Source organism: Salvelinus namaycush, unplaced genomic scaffold, assembly GCF_016432855.1.
Source record: "Salvelinus namaycush isolate Seneca unplaced genomic scaffold, SaNama_1.0 Scaffold1986, whole genome shotgun sequence".
In the NCBI taxonomy this organism is placed as follows: domain Eukaryota; kingdom Metazoa; phylum Chordata; class Actinopteri; order Salmoniformes; family Salmonidae; genus Salvelinus; species Salvelinus namaycush.
In genome coordinates, this window is record NW_024058770.1 from 26,189 (window position 1) to 47,345 (window position 21,157).

General features: G+C 44.2%; 1 protein-coding gene across 1 annotated transcript; it reads right to left on the reverse strand.

Annotated features, from left to right (window-relative positions):
- Window positions 1–2,056: 2,056 nt before the first annotated feature.
- On the reverse strand, window positions 2,057–19,467 carry LOC120037923 (myosin heavy chain, embryonic smooth muscle isoform-like). The gene is made up of 16 exons (XM_038983882.1): window positions 19,385–19,467; window positions 18,977–19,121; window positions 17,979–18,185; window positions 17,738–17,842; window positions 17,216–17,368; window positions 14,504–14,752; window positions 14,050–14,262; window positions 13,425–13,637; window positions 12,989–13,150; window positions 11,422–11,639; window positions 10,823–10,946; window positions 10,288–10,496; window positions 5,508–5,616; window positions 4,790–4,962; window positions 2,531–4,667; window positions 2,057–2,497 (listed from the first exon to the last, which is right to left on the reverse strand). The coding sequence occupies exons 2-15, from the start codon at window positions 19,037–19,039 to the stop codon at window positions 4,517–4,519; spliced, it is 2,349 nt and encodes a 782-aa protein (XP_038839810.1). The 5' UTR covers window positions 19,040–19,121; window positions 19,385–19,467; the 3' UTR covers window positions 2,057–2,497; window positions 2,531–4,516.
- Between the last annotated feature and the right edge of the window lie 1,690 nt (window positions 19,468–21,157).

The following is a 21,157-nucleotide window of genomic DNA, read 5'->3' on the forward strand; positions in this document are numbered from 1 at the left end:
TCAGGATGTCAAGGGGAAAAGTTGTTTCTTTCTGTGACTGGAGCAGGAGGTGACATTTGAAAGCTTTTGTGCTTTTGGGGCGGGTAAAGATTACATTTCATGGTAACTGGTTACTTAATTCGGTCTCTTTTGTAGATTATTTTTGTGTCGATTTATGGAATAAAATACAGTTGGTTTTCAATAGGGCCTGAGTCATTTCTTTGTGCTCCCTTTCTTCCGTCCTCCATTGTGACAGCTCTTTCAAAAGAACACTTCTAGTTCTAGGGCTCTATTCAATTTGTATATCGGATTTTAAACACAATGTTCCCGCCTTAAAGGTCATTTCCGATTGTCAGATCAAATGGAATTTACCTTAACATTTCTAGCACGCAAACTGTAACGCTTCAGGGATTCAGATTGAATAGAGCCTCTTTATTTTTATTTATTTAACCTTAATTCAACTAGGCAAGTCAGTTAAGAACAAATTCTTATTTACAATGATGGCCAAACCCGGACGACGCTGGACCAATTGTGCACCGCCCTATGGGACTCCCAATCACGGCCTGATGTGATACAGCCTGGATTCGAACCAGGGACTGTAGTGACACCTCTTGCACTGAGATGCAGTGCCTTAAGACTGCTGCGCCATTCGGGAGTCACAAGTGAAACGACGTGGCACTCGGGAGCCTTAAGACGTGGCAATATTTTTTTTTTATACATTTGTCATAAGTCCATGTTTTGTACAGTCCCTCAATGATGTCAACATTCGTGTTCACTTTCTGTACTCTGGAAAGGTCAGGGCTCGATTCAATCCATAAGGCTGAAGATCCGCGCCACAATGCGGTTGAAATTTAAAGGTAATTTCCTATTGAGTGGACGTCAGCAGCGTTCACTGTGAATGCAGTCTCCTGCAAATGCGGAGACATTGCCTTTAAACCTCAATCGCGCTATATCCCGGATCTTCAACGGATCGAATCGAGCCCTCACTGTCAAAATACATCATTACACGTGTTGCTCTTTGACCTTTCTCACCCATGCTGGTGTTTCCCAGGTAACAACAGGCCCTAGCTTTGTGGAAGGCTCTGGAGTTTTCCGTTCTTGGCCCGGTTTGGATTCTTTAAAAAGTGCATCCTTTGTTCCTCCCTTGAAGTAACTGATTAGAAATGACTGGACAGGTGAAAGCCATGTGGTAGAGCCCTTCCGCTCACCTGCCCAGGACACCCACTCAGATTGAGCAACAAAAGAAATCTGCTCTTGTCAAATGTTCCAAACAGGACATTGTCTTTTTACCTAAATATGCGAACACCAACAGATAGAATTCATAGCAAGCAGTGCATTGGGTTAGTCAGATTTGATTAAATATAACAGAACAGATTACCTGGATTTAGATTCACTCTCACTGGATGGGTTGCCAAAAAGAACTAACTGAAAGCCACACCCCCAATAATCCATGAATATAACTGCATTGAGCCATTTGCCACTATGGCTATAATCACCATGCTACTGCCTATTTCATTTGTTCAGTTAGCAAACAAGACAACTCATAATCCAGTACCTTTATCAGTCAACACCTATATTTTAGCTGTAATCCGCTTTAAAAATGCAACATTTTCTCTCAGGCTCATGGCAAAATGTGTACAATAGCATGAGATGAGCTATACAACAGCACATTTTCCACTGCCCGATGGCAAAATTTCAGGAAGTTAGCTACCCAAATTGATGCAGGCCCACCTGACAAGTTTCTGGCTACGCCAATGATGTCCCATACCCCCAGCTGGTGGAGAGAATAACATTTGGGTTGCCATCTGCAGCAGGTCCCTGGTTCAAATCGCAGAGTAGCTTTTGTTTTCTAACTTTTCCCAACCCCTTACTGAATTTAGACCACTTCCCTAAACAACCCATCATATTTGTCTATGCCCTTCAGGCATAGCTACCCTCTGTGCTCTCCAATTTGGGGAGAGAAACATGCATGACTGAATTGAAAGTCTCTATAGGGGCTCCTCCGCTCAGGACAAACTGGAATCATTATTTCTACAATGAATATGCTTTATTTTCTTTTACAAAAAAATCGCTGTAGTCTAGAAATACAGGAGGCATACAAGAAATAAAATGGGGGGGGGGGGGGGGTATTTGCAGTTGTAATGAAAGCCTGGTCGTCAACAGCCAGTCTGAGAATAATAATAATAATACAAGTAAAACTACATCATGGATGTTAAAGCTTTTAACCAAATGAAATCACATTCTGCTCTTGAAGGGGGAGCAGAAGGCTCCACATCTCACACAGTTAATAGTAACACTGATTTCTGACCCACACACACACTACCTATGGAGACATTGCTACAGGTATATGAACGGGAGAGGAGGTGCACACTGGGTATGATATGACACACAGCAAAAATACACAAGACAAAGAAGAAGAAAAAGTGTTTGTTTACCGTTCACCAGGTTTGCCTCGTTAGGTTTTTATGTAACACGTACAGCACACCTACACGTCTTTCTTTTTAATACAGGTGCACACCTACACGTCTTTCTTTTTAATACAGGTGCTCACCTACACGTCTTTCTTTTTAATACAGGTGCTCACCTACACGTCTTTCTTTTTAATACAGGTGCACACCTACACGTCTTTCTTTTTAATACAGGTGCTCACCTACACGTCTTTCTTTTTAATACAGGTGCTCACCTACACGTCTTTCTTTTTAATACAGGTGCTCACCTACACGTTTTTCTTTTTAATACAGGTGCTCACCTACACGTCTTTCTTTTTAATACAGGTGCTCACCTACACGTCTTTCTTTTTAATACAGGTGCTCACCTACACGTTTTTCTTTTTAATACAGGTGCTCACCTACACGTCTTTCTTTTTAATACAGGTGCTCACCGTGCATTACCCATTAATGCTCTTATCTAGTGTCTAAGGCACTTTAAAGAAACATGTCATTACAGCTGAGCTAACATTGGAGTAAAAGTCAAATGAAAGTGGCAGTTTACATATATTACCATCTTTTAATACTGAACAGAGATGCCAAAGGAAGAATAGAGAGCGCTGATGGATATGGACATTCTGGGACGTTAAGAGTGGCTTAATAGTTTTAGAGCTTTGAGATGCTATCCCCAGTAGAAGGCTGTTATATCTAGGAATACTAAGTGCTTGGTAGTTGGTGTGTCAGCGTATTATAAGAGAGAGTTGGGGGTCCTACTTTGCTACCAAACCATGGCACAAACACAGTGAGATGGCAGTCTCCCTTGCTCTGAGCGGTAGGCTTTAGCTAGTCAAACTACACGTTCAATCGAAGCTCTCACCATTAGTGTTGGACTAAGGGGCTGTATTGTACATCATGTGACCACTCATGAGAGAAGCTTGGGGTTTCCTGGCTCCAGTTACAGGGGCATATGAACACTCATTGTGCAGTTTCCAGCGATTCTCTGTGATACGTACGCCAGCGACCATCTATCTAAGCATACCACACTTCACTGCCTTCAACCCTTCTTCCTGAACAACAGGAAAAATAGTGTTACAATTGGTCAAAATACAAAACAACAAAAAACGTCAATCATGACCTATGCGATTCCTATAAGAAGTCAGTTACCAATTGTTTTTAAAGTGTTGTGACGAGATGCTGTGGCAAGTGGAGAAAAGCTTTTCACAGTTAAAACTTCCTTTCCATTCCATGTTTTTCTCCCAGAACAGGTCAGACTGTGTGAATCCACCATCTTGTTTCATTGTAGTGTTTAGAAGCGGAACAATAGTCTGTACATCAGGAAGAGATTCATGCAATGAGGGAAGCGGAGGCAGTCCATTGACCTCTGACCTATTGTTGAATAGGACTATCATCGGAGAGGACAGAGTTTTGTTAGGCCTGCTTTAAGCCAGGGGAGAGATGATGGCTTTACATTTGGTGACACACTTGTATTACAAGACAATGTTTTGTTTCATGTGGGAGGAGGATGACAAAAGTGAACATTTCCTAGTTTCGCTCCTTTCCTTGCAGTTTGGCATTCAGGGGCATACACATACCTTACATACTCACATGTGCACACACGCATAGTTCATAAGTAAAAATCACTTGGACATAAGTTTACATATTAATTTAAGCACATAATTCCACGCCTAGGGAGGACTATATTAAGATCGTTGGGACACTCGCCGGGCCGAGCAGCTAGCCAAAGTAGAGTAGGAATATTGTTAGAGTAAGGCAGAGTAAGCCGCTCAAGTGGGAGTAATTGTTTTGTCATCCCCAGGGAGGGAGCATTTCTGGGAGGGGTGGGGTGGTCTAGGTCGTATTCATTAGAACACACCGTAGCAAAACGTTTGAAAGCGTCTTTCAACGGAAAATGAAAACGAGCGGTTCTTATTGGACAAATCCAGGTAGTCCCTCCCTGTTTCGGACTGTTTTCTTCTGTTTTGGTGCTTAATGAACAGGACCCTGGTTCTCCCTGCTGTTGACTCGGGGACAGATGGAGAGGCTGAGGTGTTGTAGTCACCATGCTGCCAGGCTGGCTAATCGATAGGGTTGGTAGGATTAGCAGGAGGCGTCTATTCTGTCTGGTTGGAGGCTTGCGTGTCGTTGTGGTCGCTGGCGCGGCTGTCGGCGTCGTCGTCAGAATTGTCCACGGAGGTTCCGTCGATCTGGAGCTGCCGGCTGCGGCCTGAACGGCTAGACGAGAAGCTGATGGGGCCTCCACGCCTGAGGAGAACAGGCAAATACATACATGGTCATTTATCACACCCACAGATCTATGACAGTGTGGATGATAGGCATAAATCACTACGTGAAGTGTATATACAGAGTGTTATGAGAGGCTGTACCTGAGGCGGTTCTTGAGTGTGTTGACCTCGCGGGTCAGGCCCTCGCTGGCCTCGGTGGCGTCGTCCAGCTCCCTCTGTAGTTTCCTACGGGAGGCGTTGGCCCTGGTAGCCTCCTCCTCAGCCTCCTCCAGCTGACGCTTCAGCTGCTTCATACGAGAGTTGGCCTTCTCCATCTGACAGGGGGAGAATTTAAATTTTATTGGCACAATTCAACGTATTTACATAGCAAATTCATGGGCCAATTCAAGATTAAAACACAGAGAGAGAGAGAGAGATATGGAGAAGAGGGGGGAGATGGACAAAAGGTGGGATAGAGAGAGAGAGAGAGAGAGAGAGAGAACCAAAGCTACAGAAGAGCGTGGGTGGGAATAGGAGAGAGAGAACCAAAGTTACAGAAGAGCGTGGGTGGGAATAGGAGAGAGAGAGAGAGACAGAGAACCAAAGCTACAGAAGAGCGTGGGTGGGAATAGGAGAAAGAGAGAGAACCAAAGCTACAGAAGAGCGTGGGTGGGAATAGGAGAGAGAGCGAGAACCAAAGCTACAGAAGAGCGTGGGTGGGAATAGGAGAGAGAGACAGAGAGCTTCAGCACAGATGACACAGAGACACTGATTATAGTGAATTAGTAGCTAACCTGGCATCCATGGCCTTTTACTCACCCTTTCTAAATGTCAGGACAGACTGTTTCAAGCTCACTGTGGACCCAAAACGACCACTCACCTGCTCCTTGTACTGGTCGGCATGGCGACGCTCGTCCTCCACCTGAATCACCACCTCTTTCAGCTTCTTCTCTGTGCGTCGGACGATCTTATTGGCTGCTGCCCTCTCCCTGGGAGGAAAAAGAGTGATAACGGGAAAGTGTGTAAATAGTGTCACCCTGACTGACTCATATCTGATGGGGACATACATTTGCATCAGGATGCAGTAAAATACTCCACATTAGGCAACCTCATACACTACCATTCAAAAGTTTGGGGTCACTTAGACAATTGCTTGTTTTTGAAAGAAAAGCTAATTTTTTGTCCATTAAATAACATCAAATTGATCAGAAATACAGTGTACACATTAGTAATTTACAACATGAACATTGTAGATGGAAACGGCAGATTTTTAATGGAATATCTACATAGGCGTACAGAGACCCATTATCAGCAACCATCACTCCTGTGTTCCAATGGCACATTGTGTGAGCTAATTTTAAAAGGCTAATTGATCATTAGAAAACCCTTTTGCAATTATGTTAGCACAGCTGAAAGCTGTTGTTCTGATTGAAGAAGCAATAAAACTGGCCTTCTTTAGACTAGTTGAGTGTCTGGAGCATCAGTATTTGTGGGTTCGATTACAGGCTCAAAATGGCCAGAAACAAATAACTTTTTTCTGAAACTCGTCAGTCTATTCTTGTTCTGAGAAATGAAGGCTATTCCATGCGTGACATTGCCAAGAAACTGAAGATCTCGTACAACGCTGTGTACTACTCCCTTCACAGAACAGCGCAAACTGGCTCGAACCAGAATAGAAAGAGGAGTGGGAGGCCCCCATGCACAACTGAGCAAGAGGACAAGTACATTAGAGTGTCTAGTTTGAGAAACAGACGACTCAAGTCCTCAACTGGCAGCTTCATTAAATAGTACCCACAAAACACCAGTCTCAACGTCAACAGTGAAGAGGCGACTCCGGGATGCTGGCCTTCTAGGCAGAGTTGCAAAGAAAAAGCCCTATCTCAGACTGGCCAATAAAAATAAAAGATTAAGATGGGAAAAAGAACACAGACACTGGACAGAGGATGATAGGAAAAAAGTGTTATGGACAGACGAATCTAAGTTTGAGGTGTTCGGATCACAAAGAAGAACATTCGTGAGATGCAGAAAAAAATGTAAGATGGGGGAGGCAATGTGATGATCTGGGGGTGCTTTGTTGGTGGTAAAGTGGGAGATTTGTACAGGGTAAAACGGATCTTGAAAAAGGAAGGCTGTCACTGAATTTTGCAACGCCATGCTATACACGGTGGACGGTACGTAATTGGAGACAATTTCCAATAGGACAGTGACCCAAAGCACAGGTCCAAACAATGCAATAATTATTTAGGGAAGAAGCAGTCACCTGGTATTCTGTCTATAATGGAGTGGCAGAGCACAGTCACCGGATCGCAACCGGGGAGCAGCTTGACCGTATGGTACGTAAGAAGTGCCCATCAAGCCAATCCAACTTGTGGGAGGTGCTTCAGGAAACAAATTGACAACTGGAATGCCAAAGGTCTGCAAGGCTGTAATTGCTGCAAATGGAGGAATCTTTGACGAAAGCAAAGTTTGAAGGACACAATTATTTTTCAATTAAAAATAATTATTTATAACCTTGTCAACATCTTGACTATATTTCCTATTCATTTTGCAACTAATTTTATGTATGTTTTCATGGAAAACAAGGAAATGTCTAAGTGACCCCAAACTTTTCAAATCAAATCAACGTTTATTTGTCACGTGCGCCGAATACAACAGGTGTAGACCTTACAGTGAAACAATGCAAATAGTCCGGGTAGCCATTTGATTACCTGTTCAGGAGTCTTATGACTTGGGGTAAAAACTGTTGAGAAGCCTTTTTATCCTAGACTTGGCACTCCGGTACCACTTGCCATGCGGTAGTAGAGAGAACAGTCTATGACTAGGGTGGCTGGGGTCTTTGACAATTTTTAGTGCCTTCCTCTGACACCGCCTGGTGTAGAGGTCTTGGATGGCAGGCAGCTTAGCCCCAGTGATGTACTGGGCCGTACGCACTACCCTCTGTAGTGCCTTGCGGTCAGAGGCCGAGCAATTGCTGTACCAGGCAGTGATGCAACCAGTCAGGATGCTCTCGATGTTGCAGCTGTAGAACCTTTTGAGGATCCCAGGACCCATGCCAAATCTTTTTAATTTCCTGAGGGGGAATAGGCTTTGTCGTGCCCTCTTCACGACTGTCTTGGTGTGTTTAGACCATTCTAGTTTGTTGTTGATGTGGACACCAAGGAACTTGAAGCTCTCAACCTGCTCCACTACAGCCCCGTCAATGAGAATGGGGGCGTGCTCGGTCCTCCTTTTCCTGTAGTCCACAATCATCTCCTTAGTCTTGGTTACGTTGAGGGAGAGGTTGTTATTCTGGCACCACCCGGCCAGGTCTCTGACCTCCTCCCTATAGGCTGTCTCGTCGTTGTCGGTGATCACGCCACTGTTGTGTCGTCTGCAAACTTAATGATAGTGTTGGAGTTGTGCCTGGCCATGCAGTCGTGGGTGAACAGGGAGTACAGGAGGGGACTGAGCACGCACCCCTGGGGAGCTTCAGTGTTGAGGATCAGCCTGGCAGATGTGTTGCTACCTACCCTCACCACCTGGGGGCGGCCCGTCAGGAAGTCCAGGATCCAGTTGTAGAGGGAGGTGTTTAGTCCCAGGATCCTTAGCTTAATGATGAGCTTTGAGGGTACTATGGTGTTGAACGCTGAGCTGTAGTCAATGAATAGCATTCTCACATAAGCGTTCCTTTTGTCCAGGTGGGAAAGGGCAGTGTGGAGTGCAATAGAGATTGCATCATCTGTGGATCTGTTGGGGCGGTATGCAAATTGGAGTGGGTCTAGGGTTTCTGGGATAATGGTGTTGATGTGAGCCATTACCAGCCTTTCAAAGCGTGAGTGAGCGCTACGGGTCCTGTAGTCATTTAGGCAGGTTGCCTTTGTGTTCTTGGGCACAGGGACTATGGTGGTCTGCTTGAAACATCTTGGTATTACAGACTCAATCAGGGACATGTTGAAAATGTCAGTGAAGACACTTGCCAGTTGGTCAGCACATGCCCGGAGCACACGTCCTGGTAAGCCGTCTGGCCCCGCAGCCTTGTGTATGGCGACCTGTTTAAAGGTCTTACTCACGGCGGCTACGGAGAGCGTGATCACACAGTCGTCCGGAACAGCTGATGCTCTCATGCATGCCTCAGTGTTGCTTGCCTCAAAGCGAGCATAGAAGTGATTTAGCTCGTCTGGTAGGCTCGTGTCACTGGGCAGCTCGCGGCTGTGCTTCCCTTTGTAGTCTGTAATAGTTTGCAAGCCCTGCCACATAAGACAAGCGTCGGAGCCACTGTAGTATGATTCAATCTTAGCCCTGTATTTAGTCTTTGCCTGTTTGATGGTTCGTCGCAGGACATAGCAGGATTTCTTGTAAGCTTCCGGGTTAGAGTCCCGCACCTTGAAAGCGGCAGCTCTACCCTTTAGCTCAGTGCGAATGTTGCCTGTAATCCATGGCTTCTGGTTGGGGTATGTACGTACAGTCACTGTGGGGACATCGTCGATGCACTTATTGATAAAGCCAGTGACTGATGTGGTGTACTCCTCAATGCCATCGGAAGAATCCCGGAACATGTTCCAGTCTGTGCTAGCAAAACAGTCCTGTAGTTTAGCATCTGCTTCATCTGACCACTTTTTTATAGACCGAGTCACTGGTGCTTCCTGCTTTAAGTTTTGCTTGTAAGCAGGAATCAGGAGGATAGAGTTGTGGTCAGATTTACCAAATTGAGGGCGAGGGAGATCTTTGTACGCGTCTCTGTGTGTGGAGTACAGGTGATCTTGAATTTCTTTCCCTCTGGTTGCACATTTAACATGTTGATAGAAATTTGGTAGATCTGATTTAAGTTTCCCTGCATTAAAGTCTCCGGCCACTAGGAGCGCCGCCTCTGGGTGAGTGGTTTCCTGTTTGCTTATTTCCTTATACAGCTGACTGAGTGCGGTCTTAGTGCCAGCATCTGTCTGTGGTGGTAAATAAACAGCCACCAAGAGTATAACTGAACTCTCTAGGCAAGTAGTGTGTTTGAACGGTACTGTATGTTTTCAGCCCCCTAATGTTAAAGGTCCAATGAAGTCATATATATCTCAATATCAAATCATTTCTAGGTAACAATGAAGTACCTTACTGTGATTGTTTTCAATTAAAATTGTCAAAACAAAACAAAAATAGCTTCTTAGCAAAGAGAAATTTCTCAAGCAAGAATTTTGCTAGGACTGTCAGGGGAAAACTAAAAAATTGCTGTTATTGGCAGAAAAGTTTGGAACTCTTTCTTATTGGTCTATTAACTAATTTACCATATGGTGATGACACCAGGCAGGCCAAAACTCTATCCCACCAATATGGGCTGAAACTTCAAGCTGTCTTTATACTAAAAGGGCATTATCATAATTTTCACAATTTCACAGTATTATTCCAACCTCCTAGTGTGGAAATATATAGAAAACACAGGAAAATCACATTTAAGACTGCACTGGGCCTTTAAAGGTCCAGATTTTGAGTAGTTTGTAATCTGAAAATAGATCTGTGGTTTGGGGAAACTCCTACCTCTAGCGGTCTATTGAGTATGGGTAAATCATTACAATGAGTGTATGAGCTAGAGTCCACCTATTGAAGCCTACATCTAATTCTAGGTAACCTCCCATGTTTAAACTCTGACCCCCATTATGACGTCTATTTAGTACAGTATATAGAAGGCTTCTTACTTGGCCTCCTGCTCCAGTTGCTCCTCCAGCTGCAGTATCTTGGCCTCCAGGGCGGTGATGGCAGCCTTGAACTTGGACTTGACTGCCCCCTCCAGCTCTCCCAGCTTGGCCTTCAGCTCCTTGTTCTGCCTCTCCATTCCTTGACGGGCGTTCTCACTCTTCTGGGCCGCGCTGCGCTCCCCAGCTAGCTCCGTGTTCAGGATGTCCACCTTGGGAGAGAAATGGGAATAAAGGGAGAGAGGGTCACTCTTTGTCCATCTCTATATAAAACTGTTAGTTGTGGGTCCCAGGAAGTGGTCTGGTGTGATACTTGTTAGCGCAGTTCATTATAGACTACTCTCCAGGCCATAAAGAGACTACATTCTATGGTCCAGGAATCGTCTCTGTGTATGAGTGAATCTCAAAAGTACTTTCCTCTTGCCCGATATCCTCCTCAAAACGTCAAGAGACAATGCCGGTTTAAAGAGAGTTTTACCTGTTCTGTACCTTCATGAGCTGTGTGTACGTGTTTGACAATGTGAGAGTTGTACTGTACCTGCATGGTGGTCTTGCGGAAGCGGTCGTTGAGCAGCTCCATGTTGCTCTGTTCCTCCTCTAGTTCCTCCTCCAGCTGCGAGATGCGGGCCTCCAGCCTCCTCTTCTCATCTAGCAGGGCCGACCTGACACAAACAAGTGAATGATTCGGTGATGTGGTTGGTACAGAACAGAGCATAGAAATCAGGGGGGGAAGGCTGCTGGTCCACTTAAAGCTGCAGTATGTAACTTTTTGGGTGACCTGACCAAATTCAGATAGAAATGTGAGTTATAGATCTGCCATTCTCATTGAAAGCAAGTCTAAGAAGCAGTAGATCTGTTCTACGTGTTCTACTGTTCTACTATTTCTATACTTCCTGTTCTTAAGTTTCATTTCGTCTTTTACTTTCAGTTTTGTACACCAGCTTCAAACAGCTGAAAATACAAGATTTTGGTACAATGATTCTCTACACACGATACATTGCTTGGTTTGTCACAGAAACTGAAATTAGGTGAACGGTTACAATTTTAGCAACCAGCGATTTCTGCATATTGCACCATTAAATCTGGAAAATATCATGCTTGAATTTGATCATTAATCAGGAAAATGTAGCTACTCACTTTCCAGAGGCGCTATTTGAGATCTCGTCGGCTAGCTCGTCTCTCTCCTGCTCAGCGTGTCTACGGGCCCTCTCTGAAGCCGCCAGGTCCTCCTGCAGCTGTAGGATCTCAGCTTCCAGGCCCTTTAGTTTCTTCTCGTTCTCTTTAGACTGTGCAAAGATCTCATCACGGGATGCTCTGGCCTCCTCCAACTCCCTCTGGTAGTCCTTCATCTGGGCCTGCAGGGGGCAGCAGCAAGGCAAAGAGTAAGACCGGTCTTGGGCAACAGTACAGGGTTAGAGGTCAACTCCATTTCAAATGAGACTCTCCTCAATACTCCTCTATGGCAGTATTTACACAGGCAGCCCAATTCTGATATTGTTTGCCACTAATTGGTCTTTTGACCAATCAGATCAATCTGTTGCCCATAATTGGGCTGCCTGTGTAAATGCAGCCTATGAGAAAATGTTTGAAATTCAGTTTTTCTTCCCGAATTGAAATAGAACCGACCTCAACCCCGTAGCTATACTGAATATAATAGTGTAAGGCCAGCGGGGAAGCTACAAATGAGACCAAACCAACTTGGACAACTAGAGTTTACAGCATCAGGGATGTCATCTAAATACAGACGTTGGTAGTCCTGGACATATTCTAATCTAGGCTACATTAAAGCTGACTACACAGTGGACAGACAGGCACAGATACCATACCTGCAGAGGCTACCATCCCATTTTATTGATAAAAGGATACAGGTGTAAAAAATTATATTGCTGATTATCAGAGATCAGACAACCAGGAGTTCCTAATTAATCAGGCAATTAATTGGAAGATTCTTGGAATTTTGGAAAAGTTACCAGAATTTTGCAACAATATTTATAATCTACAGTTGAAGTTGGAAGTTTAAATACACTTAGGTTCGAGTCATTAAAATCTGTTTTTCAACCACTCCACAAATTTCTTGTTATCAAACTATAGTTTTGGCTAGTCAGTTAGGACATCTACTTTGTGATTGACACAAGTCATTTTTCCAACAATTGTTTACAGACAGATTATTTCACTTATAATTCACTGTATCACAATTCCAGTGGGTCAGAGGTTTACATACACTAACTTGACTGTGCCTAATAACAACTTGGAAAATTCCAGAAAATTATGTCATGGCTTTAGAAGCGTCTGATAGGCTAATTGACATCATTTGAGTCAATTGGAGGTGTACCTGTGGATGTATTTCAAGGCCTACCTTAAAACTCAGTGCCTCTTTGCTTGACATCATGGGAAACAATTTAAAGGCAATGCTACCAAATACTAATTGAGTGTATGTAAACTTCTGACCCACTGGGAATGTGATGACAGAAATAAAAGCTGAAGTAAATCATTCTCTCTACTATTATTGTGACATTTCACATTCTTAAAATAAAGTGACCTAAGACAGGGAATTTTTACTCTGATTAAATGTCAGGAATTGTGAAAAACTGCGTTTAAATGTCGTTGGCTAAGGTGTATGTAAACTTCCGAATTCAACTGTACATAATAGCTCAGCACAACTTGAGAATGAACAAGCAAACCCAAATCCTGTACGAAGTCTCACCTGTAGTTTTCTGAGCTGTTTGATGGCTTCATCTCTGGCCTTGTTGGATGCTTCTATTTGCCCCTCCAGGTCCTTGAGGTCCATCTCCAGCTTCTTCTTAGCTGCCACGGCCAGGGCTCTCTGCTTCCTCTCATCCTCCAGCTCTGCCTCCATCTCACGAACCTTGGGTCAGACAACAAGATATTACAGAGGGTTGAAAACGCCAAGTAAGTGATGAAACCTAGTGAAGTTTGGGTTCTAGCTTGCTCGGATGCAATAACGGTTAGGGTGAAGATGGATGGAAAGTACATAATGAGTCCATAAGTTAAAGTTTTTGACCATATAATAATATGGTGATTATTTTCTCCGAACCGTTGGCCTAGCTAAATCACCTGAGTTTCTATTAGAGGTCTGAATGTTACTCCCCACAAATGGTCCTCTCAGCTTGTCTCTGTACCTGTTTGACCAGCGTCCTCTTCTTCTCCTCGTTCTGTTCGTCTCTGGCCTGCAGGTCCCTGTCGAACTGGGCCTTCATGGCCTGCATGTTGACCTCCAGACGCAGCTTGCCGTCCTCTGTGGCCTGCAGCTCGTCCTCCAGCTCCTCCAGCTGGGTCCTCATCTCCTCCACCTGCTGCTCCAGGGTGCGCTTCGATTTCTCCAGCTCATGGACCTACACACAGTGGGACGTAGAGAGACTGTTAGCAGCAACATCTCTTTTCTGAGTCAAAAACTGTCATAAGGAAGCAATCCCATAGGATTAGTCAAACAAATTCTCACACAAAGCAAAATTCTGAGGTGGGTGGACAGCGTTCTTTCAAAATTAAGTAATTTACAGATGGCTTCATGTGTGTAAGGTCTCCAACAACGTTTAGGAACCACCACCAGCTCCTGTAACACAGGCATTCTCACTCATTCTGTGGTGGGTGGATTGGTGGCCATATTGGAAGAAACATACCAAAACCTGTACATTTTGGTTCTATCAATCCTCATTGGATGAGCCTAGCCAGGTCAAGGCTTAGGACTGGGTTGCATAAGGTATTTGAGAACCTTCAGCTCCTGTACGGGGAGTTTAAACTACGTACGCTCTTGCCCACGTCGTCCTTGGAGCTCATCAGGTCCTCCATCTCAGTCCTCAGCTGCTTGTTGAGCCTCTCAAACTCCTCCTTGGCCTCCAGGGCCTCGTCCAGAGCCCGGGCCATAGACAGAGCCTTGGTCTCCTTCTCCCTGGCCTCAGCCTCGGCCTTGTCACGCTCCTCAGCATAGCGGGTAGAGATGGTCTTCTCCTCAGCCAGGAGCTAACATAGAGGGAGAAGATAATGATGAAGAAGGATGGCAAGCAATGTCTTACTGGTAAGTTATGTTAATGAAGGCAATCATTGGAATAAAGAAATCACAAAAACTCTGCCATTTCTTCATTAATGGCAGGTCTACTTTTATTTTGCAGAGAGGGGAGAAGGAGATAAGCAAAGGTGAGTGGCGGGAGAAAAGGAAGCGAGATAGAGGAAAGGATAGAGACAAATGGAGATGATACGATACCTGGTCGAACTTCTTCTGCTTCTTCTCCAGGTTCGAGACGATGGTCCTCTGGTGGTCCAGGTCCACCATGAGGTCGTCCAGCTCCTGCTGCAGGCGGGTCTTGGTCTTTTCCATCTTATCGAAGGCGGAGGCTTTTTCCTCCAGCCGCTGGCTGGTCAACTCCATGTCCTTCTGTAGCTTCCTCTTCACCTCCTCCAGAGACTCCAGGGTCCCCACGTCCTCATCCAGCTTCTTCCTAGACTCAAACAGCTAGATAGAGAAGACAATGGTTTTCATATTATATTTTTTTTCTATGGTTCTTACATGAGGAAATGAGATTCACAGCTTTGTGAGTGAGCATTTGATATACAGAAAATGACAGTGGTCTTTAAAAGAACACATTACTGATCTTAGTGTTGGGGAAGAGCTACTATGAAAATATATTTTACCAAGCTACCAAATACTTCACATTGAAAGAATTTAAGCTACGTTAAAGCTACCCTTAAGACAAATATAGTTTCCTTAACTAAAGTGACTTTAAAAAAGTACAGTGCCTTGCAAAAGTATTCACCCCCTTTGGCGTTTTTCCTTGTTGCATTACAACCTGTAATTTAAATAGATTTTTATTTGGATTTCATGTAATGGACATACACAAAATAGTCAAAATTGGTGAAGTAAAAAAAAAAAAACGGAAAAGTGGTGCGTGCATATGTATTCCCCCACTTTGCTATGAAGCCCCTAAATAAGATCTGGTGTAACCAATTACCTTCAGAAGTCACATATTGAGTTAAATAAAGTCCACCTGTGTGCAATCTAAGTGTCACATGATCTCAGTATATATACACCTGTTCTGAAAGGCCCCAGAGTCTGCAGCACCACTAAGCAAGGTGCACCACCAAGCAAGCGGCACCATGAAGACCAAGGAGCTCTCCAAACAGGTCAGGGACAAAGTTGTGGGGAAGTACAGATCAGGGTTGGGTTATAACAAAATATCAGAAACTTTGAACATCCCACAGAGCACCATTAAATCCATTATTAAAAAATAGAAATAATATGGCACCACAACAAACCTGCCACCCACCAAAACCCACAGACCAGGCAAGGAGGGCATTAATCAGAGAGGCAACAAAGAGACCAAAGACAACCCTGAAGGAACTGCAAAGCTCCACAGCGGAGATTGGAGTATCTGTCCATAGGACCACTTTAAGCCGTACACTCCACGGAGCTGGGCTTTACGGAAGAGTGGCCAGAAAAAAAGCCATTGCTTTTTGGCCATCAAGGAAAACGCTATGTCTGGCACATACCTAACACCTCTCATCACCCCGAGAACACCATCCCAACAGTGAAGCATGGTGGTGGCAGCATCATGCTGTGGGGATATTTTTTATTGGCAGGAACTGGGAAACTGGTCAGAATTTAAGGAATGATGGATGGCGCTAAATACAGGAAAATTGTCTAGTCAAAGCCCAAACCTCAATCCAATTGAGAATCTGTGGTATGACTTAAAGATTGCTGTACACCAGCAGGAACCCATCCAACTTGAAGGAGCTGGAGCAGTTTTGCCTTGAAGAATGAGCAAAAATCCCAGTGAGACTTGCAGCTGTAATTGCTGCAAAAGGTGGCTCTACAAAGTATTGACTTTGGGGGGGTTATTAGTTATGCACGCTCAAGTTTTGTGCTTTTTTTGTCTTATTTCTTGTTTGTTTCACAATAAAAAATATGTTGCATCTTCAAAGTGGTAGGCATGTTGTGTAAATCAAATGATACAAACCCCCCAAAAATCTATTTTAATTCCAGGTTGTAAGGCAACAAAATAGGAAAAATGCCAAGGGGGTGAATACTTTCGCAAGGCACTGTAAGTAGTTACAGTACCTGAAGACTGTAGTTCACTATGTGAAGGAACATTTTATGTTTGTGCTTTTCTAAATACCAATTCGACTGGGTTCATGCAAGTGACTGATTCATTGTGCCTGGGAGGAACCCTCACTATCAGTATCTGCAATTTGGCAGTACGCCCAGAACATTGTTTTCAGACCGGAAAGGGATATCTCAGTTTCAAGGTCTCAGCTTGGAGAGAAGAAGCCTTGTGAGGTATTGGTCTGTCACATGCATGAACCAAACGTTAATGATGAATTCATTATGAATAAGCTAAATCATGCAAATATAACTTGTCTGTGTAAGCTGTATATAAGAGGTCTAACGGGACTGCCCCGACAGAGCTCACTTCAGACCGGTACTTTAGTTTGACTGTGATCTATCCAGCATGCTGTTAATAAAGAATGTTTAATTTAAAATTGACTTCAGGTGTCCCTGGTGGTAATTTCCATGACAACTACATCCAAACTACTTTTTGCAAGAATAGATCACTTTGGGGTCATATGTTAACAGAATGTGTTATTTAGCCTATTAAACAAAAACAATGTTCCAAGAGAGAATTAGGCAGGTCTGATGCTGAAAAATAAAAACATGTATTGCCTAACTACTGACAACACTACGTAGATTTGAATTTAGTTCAACTACCACCAAGCTACTGCAAAATGTAGTTAATTTACTAGTAGAACTACATGCAGTTTACTTCTCCCCAACACTGTATTCAACTTATACCCAATACCTATTTCGTGAGTAAGGAATCTATCTACCACAACCTGTAGTAAATATCAACGGTGGGTGTTCACAGCTGGAAACCCTGTCCTATTGGCAGTGAAAAATTAAGAATGCCAGTGGTGTCCATACCTGAGCCTGCAGCGTGGCCAGTTGTTTCTCCAGGTTCCTGCGGGCCTCCTCGTCCTCCTCCTGCTGCTCCTGCAGGGTGCTCTTGTCCTCCTCCAGCTGACGGATACGAGAGCTCAGGTTCAGCTTCTGACGAGTCTCCTCCTGGAGCAGCTCCTACACACAATCACACACACACACACACACACACACACACACACACACACACACACACACACACACACACACACACACACACACACACACACACACACACACACACACACACACACACACACACACACACACACACAAAAGACGCAAAGACCCAAAAGTAGTTAACCACCACTTACAATAAGACTTGTTGGATGGAGACAATGATATGAAGTTGTTTTTACAGCAGATTGGCATTAGCTAGAAGTGTCTCCAATAATGAAGCGTCACCAAAGGACATTTGCTTCCAAAGCATATTACAATACCTCCAACTTCGATTTCAACTATTAGAGCATGTAATAGCTTGGTGACGTATAAGGAGTCTCTGCTCACCTGTGTGTCCTGTAACGCACTCTCCAGGCCTGCTGAATCCTTGGCCAGCTTGATTCCCTTCTTCTCAGCGTCCTCCAACAGGGCGGAGACAGTGTCCAGTTCCGTCTACAGACAAAGGTCTATAAATATCTCTTCATATTCACATTAAAACATATTCACTCCCATTTTGAGAAACCAATTGACTTCAACACATAGTGATGACGACAGACAGACAGCGTGGTCCGTTGACTTGCCCTCTAACCTGTAGTTTGTGTGTGCGGTCGGCCAGTTCTACTTTAGCCCTCTCTCCCTCGGTGGCTCGGGCCATGAACTCCTGCAGCTGAGCCTCCATCTTCTTCCTCTTGTGTTCTGACTCTGTCTTGGCCTGCTGAAGCCCCTTCACCTCGCTCACCAGCTCCTTGTTGTCACTCTCCAGGGTACACTTGTTCTTCTCCAGGTTGGACTTGAACTGCAGCGGAAAGAAGGGTGAGAGGGGTTGTGGTATACATTGGGAAGATGAGAGAATTTTACAGAGGATAGGCCTGTCCTCTTGGCCTGCTTAGCAAAGATGTGATAGTGTAGTGTTACTACTGTATGAGATGACGTTATGTTGACAGGTCTATTTTCTCAGGTGGCGACCAATGATTTATATACACATTAGATGACTGACTGTGTTGAAGCCACCGTGCCTCCATCTTGGGAGTGTAAAAAAACATTTTAGAAGCCATAGAAATGCATTTATTCATGTCTACATTCGTTTTTGCCACGTGTATTCTATTAGAAACACCTTAATGCATACAATTACATTATATTGTGAGCTAAACATACGTTTTTTAAATTAAAATAAAATATAAAAACACAGTTTACTTTTTAGAGATTACTAATGTTACTGTCCCCATGACAACACATACTTAAATACATGTCAATTTGTCCTTGTCCCATTTAATTGAAATACTGTAGAATTCCATTCATTCCTATGGAGGACTGCTCCTACTGGGGAGTCCCAATATGGCCGACCAGTGGCTTCAAAGCCTCTCAATGGCCAATACATAGCATCAGCAATCCAGGGTTTATATACATTGTTGGAGGAGATCTACCCTCTTGACCTGCTAAACATGTGTAGTGCTACTACTGTATAACGACATTATGGTTGGCAGGTGTCATGTCTGATGGTGGACCTAGCCTCTAGGCCTGCTAAACATGTAATGAGACATGTTACTAGATGATTGACAGGTGTATTGTCTCTGATTATAGACCCACCCTCTTGGCCTGCTCCAAATTCTCAGACAGCTCCTCCAGGGCAGTGGAGTGTCTCTGTCTCATCTCCTGGACCTGAGACTCGTGGTTCTTGGTCTCCTCGTCGATGGCCTTCTTCAGCTCAGCCACCTCCTGCTCTCGCTTGGTCCTGAGAGGAGAGAAAGGAAAGGAGAGAGGGGTTAGGAAGGAAGGTAGACCCATAAAAGACACCTCACTGAGGTGCTGTGTCTCTCCATAGCCCTCATGCAGATACACACGCAGGTACTTTGCCAAACTATGACAGTGCCACTTTTTCAGAGCGACCCTACACCGGTTCTTTATCCATTTCTAAAAGCACTGAAAATAAACATATTGGGACTACAGTAAACATATAAGCGTATCACCGACAACTGACAAGCAGTGTCCCAGTACCTGAGCTCCTGCTGGGCAGCGGTGGTATCCAGAGTGTCCTCCAGCTCAGTCTTCAGAGCCTCCAGCTCCTCACTGAGGTCCCTCTTGACTTTCTCTGCCTTGTTCCTGGACACCTTCTCTGACTCCAGGTCCTCCTGCAGCTCTGACAGCTGGGCCTGCAGCTCCCGCACAGCTTTCAGAGCGTTGTTCTTCTGGGCCGCCTCGTCATCACCCCTGGTACACATGCACACACAACAAACCAATCAATTCCAAAATCAATTCCAAACAGCAACATAGAAATCGTTAAATTAGCTAGCTAATGCCAGGATACATTCCATTTCATTGAAGAGGTGAGAAATCATGTTAACTGTGGGGCGTTCATCTGAGCAGTACTTTTACGGTACCAGAGATGTCCAAATGTTAGGGTAATTTTGGGTAAAACCATGGTACACAAAACTGCTACATGAAATCACTGCACATTCTCTAAATCCCCCAAAATGGCTGATCATTTCAAAATCATACAGGCCCTAGCAAGTGAGACTGCAGCGTGGTGACAAAATCCCAGTGAACACAGGGTGGCAGTGTGATCGACCTTACAGCGAGTGAGCTCATGGAGGACCAGTGTGTGTTAGTCAGCCTGCCGTGTGTGTGTGTGTGTGTTTTTTTGTGTGTGTGTCTGAGCAATGAGTTTCTTGACCGTGTCTGTCTGTGCCTTTCTCTGTCAGTGGAAATGCCATTGCGGGCGAGGCCATAGTGAGATTGAATATGTGTTGTTGCTGGCAGTCAGGCTAGATTAAACTAGTATTATTATTATTATGAATTCTGACACATACTCACTAATATATCCACCCCTGGATTGTTAATTAGACTCATTCTGTCATTTCTTGTTTTGATTATTCATGATTTGTGTATGTGTATTGTATTTGAGAGACATTCTACTGTACTGTTGGCGCTAGTAACAAAAGCATTTCACTGCACCTGCTATAACACCTGAAAATCTGTGTACGCGACCAATACACTTTGATTTGACTCCTGAGCCCTGCCTGCATTCCTTAGACATTCCTGCGTTAGAGCTTCTGGAGAGGCCTGTCCCTTTGCCAGGACCAAATAATGACTCCATGTCCAATTAGGTATTACACTGATGAAGCCATGGATAACAATATAGCCACTAATGAGTCATTATAGTCAAATAGCAACTGTCCAGACTATGGTAATTCAATAGCCCTACAATTATAAACAGTCATAAAATTCCAACTGGAATACTGTAGCCTAAGTAACGGTTTAATCAACTAGCCTATGACCATGTGATGATTTCAGACGGTAATTTAGGGGATACTGTTTTCCATTGGCCTACAGTCACCACCTGAATTCGCTACAGTCACCACCTGAATTCGCTACAGTCACCACCTGAATTCGCTACAGTCACCACCTGAATTCGCTACAGTCACCACCTGAATTCGCCACATCTAAATGATTGGACTTCACCTTCATGCCAATGACCTCTGTTGCAGCCAGAGGAGGAGCTCATTAGTATGTGGTCTCAGTTTCCCTAATCAAAAGGGACTTAATTGAACGTGACACCAAATGTGTTGCTCATGAATATTTTCCACTAAATTAGGTCTGAATTGGAGATACACTTTGGATTACAAAGAATGTTAAATGAACAATCAAGCTAAATTGAGGTAATACTTGGATGCAAGTTGACACTCTTTCTCCTTCTTCCAAGAGACAGGTCTTTTTCAAGCCATATCTGGTAATGTTTTCCTTGAGTCCAGTAGCCCTGTTCAGAAGCTA